The sequence below is a fragment of the Elephas maximus genome, chromosome 24 (assembly GCF_024166365.1).
Source record: "Elephas maximus indicus isolate mEleMax1 chromosome 24, mEleMax1 primary haplotype, whole genome shotgun sequence".
NCBI lineage: Eukaryota > Metazoa > Chordata > Mammalia > Proboscidea > Elephantidae > Elephas > Elephas maximus.
Genome location: NC_064842.1, coordinates 42,948,929 through 42,961,836, shown reverse-complemented (window position 1 = coordinate 42,961,836; position 12,908 = coordinate 42,948,929). Strand labels below are relative to the sequence as shown.

General features: G+C 33.9%; 1 protein-coding gene across 2 annotated transcripts in view; it reads right to left on the bottom strand.

Annotated features, from left to right (window-relative positions):
* The window catches only part of CEP350 (centrosomal protein 350), a 195,098-nt gene that overhangs the window by 136,591 nt on the left and 45,599 nt on the right, over nt 1-12,908 (bottom strand). For both annotated transcript variants that reach the window (XM_049868382.1, XM_049868383.1), the window contains exons 4-6: nt 11,524-11,638; nt 10,023-10,179; nt 4,514-5,136 (exon numbers count right to left, since the gene is read on the bottom strand). In XM_049868382.1, the coding sequence (XP_049724339.1) occupies nt 4,514-5,136; nt 10,023-10,179; nt 11,524-11,638 (895 nt within the window). The remainder of the gene's footprint in view (nt 1-4,513; nt 5,137-10,022; nt 10,180-11,523; nt 11,639-12,908) is intronic.

Here is a 12,908-nt window from a genome sequence, read left to right as displayed (position 1 = left end):
TAAACTACTTTCTATGTCTGTGGATTTGCCTACTCTTAACATTTTATATAAATGAAATCATACAATACATGGCCTTTTGTGTCTGGCTTCTTTCACTTAACATATTGTTGTCAAGGTTCATCCATGTTGGTGCATGTATCAGTACTTCATTCCTTTTTATGGCTGAATATTACTCCATTGTATGATTATATACATTTTGTTTATTCATTCATCAGCTGATAGACATTTGGGTTGTCTCTACTTTTTGGCTATTTTGAATAATACTCTTACGAACACTGGAGTCCAAGTTTTTGTGTGGACACGTTTTCAATTCCCTTAGGTATAAACCTAGGAATGAAACTGCTACGTCACACACTCTATGTTTAACTTTTTGAGGAACTGCTAGACTTCTTCCAAAGAAGCTGTACCATTTTACATTCTCACTAGCAAAGTATGAGGGTCCCAATTTTTCCACATCTTAGTCAACACCTGTTACTGCCTGTCTTTTTTTATTATAGCCACCCTAATTGATGTGAGGTGATATCTCATTGCGGTTTTGATTTGCATTCCCCTAATGATTTTGAGCAGTTTTATAAGTTTTTTAAAAAGGAATGTATAATTAGCTACCACATAATGTGCTGACAAATATTGTTTGAAAAAAAGTGAACTGTGAGGTAAAGCAATATACATTTATTCTAAAAGACTGAAATGGAGAAGCACTATAAAGGAATGTCAATCATAAATCATGGATATCAGAGAGACAAAATACCCTTTTCAACATTCTTCTTTTCTTTGAAGACAGGTGTTAATGCCACCATCTGTCTGTTTTTGCCTATGGCTGTACAAATGGACAAACTGTGTTGTCTACATAGGCAAAATGTGCCTCAAGTGTGGAAAATAGGTCTTTAAAACATACTTGTTCAATTTCTCAAAAAACATCATACATGTCCCATTTCTTAGGACTTACCATTCAGATTTATCATTTCAAACTTATTACTAGTCTTTAATGTTATTCTACAAGATAATAAAATAATAAATATCGACATTATATAAAATATAATTATACACGTACACATGAAGGGTGAGTGTAGGGACTTCAGGACAAATATTTAAAATAGTAAATTGCTTTGTAATAAAAATAATTTTATGTTTTAAAGCTTAAAAAAAGGCAACAAAAATAACTAAACTCTGAATATGTGGCTTCATATCATACTGATTCCATCACTAATTAAAATTATTCATCTTTCTCTCTTTTACCCTCTCATAGCACTATTAACTTGCCTCTTCCAAAGCACTTATCACCTTATACTTACCACCACCCTTCCCACATTTAAAGTTGTTTTAGGGATGGAACCCTAACTAATTCATAATTGCAAAGAAGGAACCAATATTTATGGGTAACCAAATAAATATTTGTAGAACTAAATCAATGTAAAGAATAGGCTGGAGTCAAAAAGTGGTAAAAGCACTTTAGAGGTGTTAGCTAAAATGTACTAGTAAATTAATTACCATGTCTAACAGAAACTAATCTATTCTGCCCTTATTGTGCCTATTCTGCCCTCAGGCACAATAAAATCCATTAAACCCATTACCATCGAGTCGATTCCAACTCATAAAGACCCTTTAAGTTACAGTTGAACTGCCCCATAGGATTTCCATGGAGCAGTTGGTGAATATGAACTGCTGACCTTTGGTTAGCAGTCGAACACTTAACCACTGCGCCACTTAATCTCACCCGAAGTTTGTGGTAAAGGGCACATGATTATATTTATATCTATTTAAGAAAAAATATATAAGCACAGTCTTCAGTCTATTGTAAATACAGTTTACCAAAAGAAAGTGTGACAATTTCATGCAGATCTATCTCTTTTTCTCTTCGCCACCACCTTCGTCCCATTTCTCTACATTTGATTCTATGCTTTTCTTTCTCCTTTGCTCTTTAGAGAACATTATCTCTTATGGGAGTCTTTCTTTGTACTTGATCCTTACTTGTAAGTTAACTTTAAGAAGTTTTCAATATCTGCATCAGCTTCTTTTTCTGTCCTCAGGCCTTTATTTCTTCTTCCTTTTCCATCTTTTTTTTAAACTACTGGTTGCATTTACTGAATACAGTAAAAAAATTTACTGTGCAGCTACTTATGTCCAGGACACTGTACTAGGCTCTGATATAAAATAAAGCTGGCCAAGATAGCAACTAACTACAACACAAGAAACACATAAACACCATTTGTGCTTACCACTTCAAATTTTAAAACGTAATAATACTTCCTATGACTCCTTTAAAAAAAAAAAAAGACATAAAACATCAGTGAAAAACTACGGTTCAGAGTTGTGCTGCTTAGTATGCAAACAACTGAAAAAAAAAAAAGAGGATGAAAATAAATACATACATAAAAAAAACAAAAACCCACACCCAGGGCCATCGAGTCGATTCCTACTCATAGCAACCCTATAGGACAGAGTAGAATTGCCCCATAGAGTTTCCAAGTGGCACATGGTGGATTCAAACTGCCGACCCTTTGGTTAGCAGCCGTAGCACTTAACCACTACGCTTACATACACTTTTACTTGCTTGTGTATGTAAAAAAGATCTCTGGAAGGATACATAAATTGTTAACACAAGTAACCTCCAGAAATGGGACCAGGTAGTTGAAGCACAAGAGTAACACTTATCAAGGTATAATCTTTTTTATCTTTTAAACTGTGAATCACATGAATTTATTACATATTCAGAACAAATTAAAATGTTACTTTACCATATAGTATATTAAGATGCTTTTAATTTACACTGTCAACAAGATGACAGGAAAAGAGTTCTTTACTATCGAAGAAAATAAATCTATTGCTTAGGACACTGGAAAACACTTTCTGTAATGATTTCTAAAATGTATGCTACATTTAATAAGTGAGTCCCACAGAAGTTATATTTGTAGAATATTTTAATATAAATACTAGCCGGTTAAAAAATTAGTACAGGACTATGCAAAATCCAGTCACCAACTATAAGAAAGTTATATTTAAAATTTTTACTTTGGTTCCTTAGATTGTTTTTTAAGATTTTTGCTGCTTTTGAAATAAAACATGAATTCAAATCGACCATCTTAACTCTGCCTTAGTGGAATAAGCTATTTCAGAACTTTGACTTGTGGAACGAACAAATCTTAAATGTATAATCTGCATTTAATAGACGTGACATACATCTAGCAGAGGTTTGGGGAAATCACTATCCTAGAACCAACAAGAGCATTTTGACCTTACCATTTGCTGTTTGCTCTGCCAACAGTGTTGACAGTTATTACATGGTATGCAAATGACTACAAGGATACAAAAGAATTTTATTAATGATATATTAAACAATTCTAGACCACAGAACAATTCTTCAATATTCTAAAGGTAACTGCTCACAATATTGTCACATAGTAGCTAGAATGAAATGCAATTATCCATCTCTTATCTAATTCACAATAAATATCACTAGCACAAAATGAAACATAATTCCTAAAATGGTACACAGTAAGATTTGCTTCAGAGAAAAACATAACTAAAAACATTTTAGGAGTATCAAAAATTACAAAAACTGATCAGAAAAAAAATTTTTTGGTAGAAAAACATAAAGCAAAATTGACTCTAGCAAACACTGTCCTTAGTGTTAGTGACTTAAAACTGACTCGAGAAACAAATTTTGACAAAATTTTAATCTGCATTAAGTTTATCGAGAGAAATCGAACTTGGAGGAAATGTCCACAGAAGAAAGGCTACAATGGCAGAAGTTTTAATGACAGAAGTCTACCATGGACTAACATTGGTCAATTAATCAACTCCTCATTGTAAACTTTACATGGTTAACCCTGTGAAAATAATTTCAGGAACACAAAAATAAAAATAGAAAAACTACAAACTCCTTAAAACTACCATATCTAAAAACCTGAATTTACAAAAAAAGAAATGTAGCTCTGGAAAGCATTTTCTCAATGAAAATTTGTCAATGTTGGTATAAATCTGATTTAAATGTCTGTTTTTTTTAAACATGGAGCAGGAAACCCTTGGCATCAAAACTCAATGGTCAAAATAACAACAGGATCAACATGTCAGTATCAAAATATTCTGTGCCCAAATATTCACTAGGAATTGGCTGAATTATTTCTCAAAAGTTACTCTTGAAAGAACTCCTAATACAATCCCAAGATACAAGGGGAATATTCTTTCAGTTCTTTGCAAACAGTATTTTTATTTTTCTCATTTTATTGAACCTACTAAAAGCTTGTCTAGAGGTTCTGAAACTTTAAGAAGCCCCTGGAAAACTTGTTTAAAATTCCAATTCTGGACCCCACATTCCAAAAATTCTGACTTAGGTCCAGTGTACAATCTACGAAATTTCATTTTTAACATGTATACCCTGAAGTAATTTCTTACGCAGTAGATCTGAGAATCCTACCCTGATTTAAAGATTACCTCGCTAGTCAAACATACCTTGGGGAGAAAGAAAGACAAGAAGGTAAGAAGAGAAAGAAAGATACAAACACTGATTACAAACCTTTATATGCTGGAGCAGGTGGTGCTGTTGCCACTTTTCTGACTTTTGCTGTCACTGAGCTGTCAACATTGACAACCAGTATTGGATGGTCGCTATGACCCAGATTCTGGCCCTGGCCATTTGTTTGTTCTGAGTGTTCCCACTGTTTCCTAATCCGCTCCTTGAGTTTTTCCAGTTTGACATCATGTTGTCGCCGCCTTAAAATGTCTAATCTTTGGGAACTGGAAGTACTAGTAGAGGATGGAGAAGAGTCAGTTAGCCGTAATACTTTTGGATCAACTTCATGGCTCATGTTACTCACAGAAGCCTTCAAATTGTTCTCACTTCCTTTTGATCTATTAGGCTTTTCTTCCTCAGTTCTCAAAGGAGCTCCCACCTTAATCAAACATTCAGAATTTTGCAATGCATCAATTGCTGGCCTATCATTTAAAAACCTAACAACTGTATCATTTATGACAGATGATTGGGAGCTCTCAAAATCATAGCAATGCGTATTCTGTTCTTCTCCATTGCATATCATTCGGTTCCCACTCTCAGTCTTTTCTTCATTAGCATCCACACAATATATAAGCTTTGATTCCAGATGGTTGGAACTTAAATTAGAAGGTACACCATGGATTTCCCTATTATAAAAAAAAAAAATATATGCTTTGAGTAACAGGTACAAAAACCAATCAAACTGAAATCAATCGTACAAACTGAACAGAGAACTCTAAGTCAATGTGAAAAACCAAAACCACCACTGATGTTATATACCTAGAAATTTCATAGGTTAAAAATAATAAAATTTAACCACTACCAATATTAAGACTCAATGCTCAAAGTCCCCTATCAAGTTACATGCTAAAAAATCTAATAATGTGCATATTTTAAAATAAGAAATATGCTGTAGCGAAAATGATACATGGAGAAATTTCCTTAAGGACCCCATATAATATGACTTTGGACACTCACTTGACATCTATTACCAAAATATGTATTTTACTCCTTCATGAAATCTTAAGTGCTAGAAAAAATGTTCTCAAATATTGGCATCTCATATGTGTAACTTCTGAATAACATACCAAAGTAACAAATAGATTGGGGGTAGAAATAAAATGGAGGTACAATAAACATATTTGCTCAAAATCAATGTGGTTGGTCAAGTTAAACCTCTCTTAACCACAGAGCACTTTTTGGTAGCTTCAAACTATGTAAAGCATATCCACAAACTCAGTAAGAAAGAAGAATGGACACAGTCCAAGCACATATCACAAAGTCTACATTCTCTATTCATGAAAAATGAGCAAAGCCTTCCTTCAGATCCTGTTTGTTTTTATTTTATACGCCATTCTAATAAGCTTTATTTTAGGAACCCAAAAACCCCTTGCCACTGAGTCAATTTCAACTCATAGTGACCCTATAGGACAGAGTAGAACCGCTCCATAGGGTTTCCAAGGCTGTAAATCTTTACAGAGTAGACTGCATAATCTTTCTCCTGTGGAGTGGCTGATGGCTTAGAACCGCTGACCTTTCGGTTTGCAGTTGAGTGCTTTAACCATTGCACCACCAAGGCTCCTTATTTTAGGAACAGAGGGAGGTTGGTAAAGACAAATAAGCCTCGGCAGTAAGAAAACACATGAATCATGAAAAAATACCCAAAAATATTACAAAAGCAAACATAGCAGCAATCTGGACCTCCACTGTCTGAAACAGCTGCCATTAGCCGTACGTGGCTGTTGAACACTCAGAATGTGGCTAGTCCAAACTGAGAAGTACTGTAATGTAAATTATACAGAGGATTCCAAAAGCAGGACAAAAAAAAAAAAAAAAATGCAAAACGTATTACTAATAGTTTTTGTATGTTTAAATAGTAGCATTTTGAATATCAGGTTAAATAAAATACAGTTATTAAAATTTTTACCTGTTTCTTTTTACTTTTTTAATGTGCTACTAAAAATATTTAAATTACACATGTAGCTCGCATTAATGGTTCCCATTACATTTCTATTGGATAGCACTGATCTACGACAGACTATTACACATAAAGGCACAAACTCTAAATACTACCAAAAAAAATTCTTAAAGCCTTGACTCTATTAGAGCATGACATGGTAGCTATGTCTACTGTAAATGTATGAGCATGTGCACCTTTTCTAAGGAGAGAGTTTACAGCTTTTATCAGATTCTCATCGGGGTTCATGACCCAAAAAGATTGAGACCCTGTTCTGAATTGTTGATTCTTGAACAAGATGAGGTTAAGAACTGAGTTCTGCAGAAGAACATTTAAAGACCAAGACTAAAGGAGATTATTTTCATTATCTTGACCAGACTGCAACAATTCACAATTAAAATGATTTAAGTCTAAAACTAGCACATGCAGAGAATAAAATAAACCATAAAACAGTAGATCACATATCATACCTCAGTCTCAAAAAGAGAACAACTGACAAAAAAAGAAATTTCATAAAGTCTTTTATTCATTCATTACTGAATTGCACAATGGTCTTCACCATACAATTTTTCCAATTCTTCTGTAATTTGAAATTTTTCATAATAAAATGTTGGAAAAAAATACTTATTGAATATTTTGTAAATGCCAGGCATTAAGCTAATGCTGAGGATAAGATAGATTCATGCCCTTATACAGACTAGTGTAACTGACAGATACCAAACCAAAAACCAAACCCAATGCTGTCAAATCGATTCCAACTCCTAATGACCCTACAGGACACAGGAGAACTGCCCCATAGGGTTTCCAAGGCTATAATCTTTTTTTTTTTTTAAGATATGTCACTTCAATTATTATTTACCATATTATTTTATTTGCACTTTTATGCCTCATTTCACAAGTGTTAGGATTGCAGGCCCTATCTCGGCAGGAATGGATTACCTTCTGAACTAGTGTTTCATATTGCATAATGGCCCCATCTTTTAAGAAACAAGACATGTAGTGTAGTATTTATAGGCTTTTTTTTTTTTTTTTTGCAATTATAATTATAGTTCCCCCCCGCTTGGGTCTAGAGCTTTATTTGTGAGTTTTTTAGTTACTAATTCTATCTCTTATTACAGTGCATTCATATTTTCAATTTCTTCTTTTTTTTCAATTTATTTTTATTGTCCTTTAAGTGATAGTTTACAAATCAGGTCAGTCTCTCATACAAAAATTTGCATACACCTTGCTATACACTCCTAATTGTTCTCCCCCTAATGAGACAGAACAGTCGTTTCATCCACTCTCTCTCCTCATGTCCATTCAGGCAGCTTCTGGCCCCCTCTGTCCTCTCATCTCCCCTCCAGGCAGGAGATGCCAACATAGTCTCATGTGTCTGTTTGATCAAAGAAGCTCATTCTTCACCAGTATCATTTTCCATCCCATATTCCAGTCCAACCCCTATCTGAAGAGTTGGCTTTAGGAATGGTTCCTGTCTTGGGCTAACAGAAGGTCTGGGGACCATGGCCTCCGGGGTCCTTCTAGTCCCAATCTGACCATTAAGTCTGGCCTTTTTATGAGAATTGGAGGTCTGCATCCCACTGCTCTCTTGCTCCCTCAGAGGTTCTCTGTTGTGTTCCCTGTCAGGGCAGTCATCGGTGTGGCCAGGTACCATCTAGTTCCTCTGGTCTCAGGCTGATGTAGTCTCTGGTTTATGTGGTCCTTTCTGTCTCTTAGGCTCTTAATTACCTTGTGTCTTTGGTGTTCTTCATTCTTCCTTGCTCCAGGTGGGTTGAGACCAACTGATGCATCTTAGATGGCCACTTGCTAGCGTTTAAGACCCCAGACGCCACTCTCCAAAATGGGACTCAGGATGTTTTCTTAATAGATTTTATTTTGCCAATTGACTTAGATGTCCCTTGAAACCATGGTCCCCAAGGCTATAATCTTTATAGAAGCAGACTGACGCATCTTTCTCCCACAGAGCGGCTAGTGGGTTTGAACTCCCAACCTTTCGGTTCGCAGCCAAGCCCTTTAACCACTATACCACCAGGGCTCCTAATGGGCAGATATGTAATCAAAATATTACAATACTATGTGAAAATGTTATTCTAAAGGAATTTACATAATATTAGGGGAGCACAGAGAAAAGATAACTTGGCCAAGAATGGGGTGGGATAAGAACAGAGCCAGCAATGTTTCACACAGAATGATAAATATATGAGTTTTAAGTGATGAATGAAGTCTGCCAGGTAGAGGAGGCCATTCCATTCATTGTTATCCTATGGATATTTTTTTGTTTCCTTAAAAGATACATAATTTATACAAGTTTAAATACCAAGTAGTATTTTATGCAGGTAGAATATTAGAATATAAACAAGCAGTCAGTAACTCAGTTCCAATTCTGTGATTATGTTTGTAGGCAATTGCTTAATATCTGTGTAGTTAGAGATTCTGAACTCTGATCATTCTGATTATTTCTCTTCTCCTTTTTCTAAACAATGAACTTTTACCCCGATTATGTACCTGGGCTTTTCTTCTACCTTTTTTTTTTTTTTTTTATCATTTTTCTTGCTTCAATACTACTGACAACTCCCAAATTTATATTCCCCGCCTTGAACTTCCTACACATATTCTTACCCAAATTGTCAAATGCCTAGTGAATATTTTCACCTAGATATTTCATAACTGCATCAAATGCAGCATATTGAAATTTGAACTCATAATTCATCTCCACCTTCCAAGTTCTTTGTTTCAAATTTAAGAGCACAAACATTTTCCTAATACTACTAAGCGCCATCATGAAACTCCTTGGCTTACTGATTGACATTTTAAAACACTAAAAATGCTTATAAATGAAATAAAGATATATAAAGTCCAGTGTTTACTATTCATTACTATATGTCATGCTAACAGCATTTATGCATTTAAATCATTAGTAAAGTGTTACTCAAATTACAAAATGCTATAGTTGTTATCAGTTGAATATCCTAAACTACCAGTTAACAAAAATGCAAAGCACTTTATATTATCTATACTATCATTTTTTTTATCATTTTTTATTTTTATACTATCATTTTTTATACTATCAAATCAAAAATCATACATAAATCTTGAACATCAGATTCAGTAAGCTCATGAAAGGAGCCACTGGCAACAAAAAAGTAAAACAATAACATCAGTCATAGCCTTAATAAGATAGAAATTCAGATAACTGAGTAATGCTACCAAAAAAAAAAAAAAAAAGAAAACTGATCTATACAAACTTCCTTATGTAGAATATTCCATCTGATATATTATGGGGGGAAAACAGTCACACTTCCAGAGACTGAATAATTTGTCTCTAGGAAACATACTGATTACAATGATGGTGGCCTAGGGCAAATGTTCTTCCCCCAACAACTTAATCTGTAAGAGTAGCATAAGATAGTATTTCATAATATGAAAGATTTTTTGCTGTATCTTTTGTGGAGAATGAAAAAGGTAATAAATAATATGAGAGCCAGAATGCCATGAAAAACTCAGAAAAAAAATTATGACCTTACCATATAAGTATTACAGGCTCATTCTATTTGATAACAGTGTTTTAACACTTACCTATAAGAAACCAAGGGATCACGAAATTCCACGCGATTATTTTTCTTCACATTACTCTCCAGGGTGGTAGCTCTGAGAGGACTACGAGATTTCTCTTTTCGTGATTTAGATTTGGAGGTTGAAGCATTAACCCAAGAATCATCCAGGTATCTCGCATCTGAAGGAAAAAGGACTCTATAATAACCTATTATGTAAAATACAACCGTCTCCGGGTTTGTTTAATATCTAAGAAAATACTTGTCGTGTGCTGCTGAGTTGATTCTGATTCATAGCAACACTATATTGATAGAGTAGAATTGTCCCATAGGGTTTTCCTAGGCTGTATTCTTTATGGGGAAACTCTGGTGGTGTAGTGGTTAAGAGCTACAGCTGCTAACCAAAAGGTCGGCAGTTTAAATCTCCTAGGCACTCCTTGGAAACTCTACAGGCCAGTTCTACTCTGTCCTATAGGGTTGCTATGAGTCAGAATCAACTCGACGGCATCAGATTTTTTGGTTACGGGAGTGGATCACGAGGTCTTTTCTCCTGTGGAGCAGTTGGTGCGTTCAAACCATCGACCTTTCAGTTAGCAGCTGACACTTAACCAATGCACCACCAGACCTCCTTAGAAAATAACTTAGCTGTCTTATTTCTGGCATCTCTAGTTGAATATTATGTAAGCAGATGGAAAATATTTAGCTTAAATTATTACAATAACTCAAACAACATGATGAATATATGTAAATGTCACTGAAATATGCATGTAAAGGTTGTGAAGACTGTTGAATGTTTTGTTACACATATTTTTACAATTTAAATAACATACATAGTAATTCAATCTATAGAGAAAGACTATATTCTGAATAAACTGAATGCAAAATAAAATTCTACATATAAAATTCCTCTTTATCAACAGCTCTCACAATTTAAGAGAGAAGTATCAGATAAAACCCAAAAGATTCACAGGTTAAAAAAAACACACACATATTTAGGCAGAGTACTGACATGCAGGTAGTTTACTAAGTAAAAAAACACAGGAAAAAATATGAGAGGCAACCAAAGAAAATATTTGCATTGTGGTAACTTATGATAGCATCTGGAAGATAGATATCCCACTTATGAGTTTAAAGTCCAATAAAAAGTATAAATTTTATTAAGTTAACTAAATTTCACTATCAAAATGATATACCTATCTAAAAAAAAAAAAGCAAAACATAACTTAAAAGGCTCAAGATCAAATTCTCATCACTAAAAACAAACGAAAACTCACTGTCAAAGGTGATGCACTGGTGCTTACACCCCTGATCAAAAGTATGAAGACACCATCTACAGACACTGAATATGAGGTTGTTTCAAAACTACTCAGTACCAAAGGAAAAAAATTTAAAGCTAATGAGGTACAGTCTCTGACAAAAAAGTAAGCAAATACATGCAACTATAAGAAGAAACTGAATTGAAATAAAACATCAAAAATTTGTATTCAATACATTTATAGCTTTGGAAGTAATAACTTTATACTTACCTTTTCTACTTATTTTTCTGGTAGCATTTGCAGAAGATTTCTTGGTATCCATGACAGAATCAAACACAGCTGTACTTGTAGGGGCTACTTCTAATTTGTTTTCAATGTGTCTCAGCTAAAGTTTAAACACCATCACAACACACAGGTTAATTCTGTACGTAATCCAGCTACGATTGATTTACATGGCTAGTTGAAACTATAATGCCTGATACCTTTCTCCAAAGTAGAAAAAAATTCTTACTTGCAGTTTTTTCATTATTTATTACATCAGCTATAATAATAGCTGGTACAATCTTGCCCAAATTTGGACAAGAAAATCAAAAAGATTCTGAAGAAAATCAGAGTTCCTATTTGACCTATTTTTTTTTAATTGTTGAGTTTTTTAATGCAGTAAATTACCTTAAATTATATGTTGCATACTATTATGCTACATATCTTGTGTATTTTACATGCAAAAATGAGGAACGGATAATTCAACAAAACTAAAACTTATTCAGTCACAATTTTTTCTAGTCTTACACCTATAAAATAAGCTTCACAATAAGAACAAGAATTCAGGTTTCATATATACCTTGCAATATAGGCCATCTTTTGGTATAACCACCAACATTCTCAGTAATTTTAAAAGCATTTTAAAATATAGAGTATTACATGCTTACAGAAGAAAACTTGGAAAACACAGAAAAAAGTATAAAAATTAAAAACATCAAAATTCTAGCAAATAGAGATAAACACTTTGTATAAAATCTTGACATCTTATTTCAGATTCTTGTAGTGTACTATATTCACAAAATTAGAATAATCTTTTATACATTAAGAGTTCTGTATCAGGTTCCACCACACACACACTTTTATTATAAGCCCCTTAACATCCTAATTCTCCAAAAAATATCAAATAGTTTTTAAAAACAATTATCAACACTTTAAATTTATGTTAGGTCTAAATTAAATTGTGGATTAAACACTATTCCTACATTTTAGATGTATAACATTCATGTACAAGAGAGAGAATACATACTGTTGCATTCATAAGGCCAAAATCTGACCCTATACTGTGACCAAATTTAGGTGATAGTACTTTTTCCGGGTTCATTTTCAAGACAGTTCTATATATAGAAAATAGCTTAAAAACATTCAGACAGTAAAGAAATGGGGGCTTCAAATTCAGGTGGGATACAAAAGAAAACAAAAAAGGACACATTAGAAGAGTAGTTTTCCCAGAGAGCAAATGAAAAAGAAAAGGGTCTCCCTTTGACGGCACTATGCCATCACTTGCCAAATTTGGATTCCTAAACTCTAGACAAGATTAGGCAGAACACAAATGCAAACAGGCTGCCCACAGTCATTCTTCTTCTGTAGTATTGAGAGAGAATAGTCTGCTATTG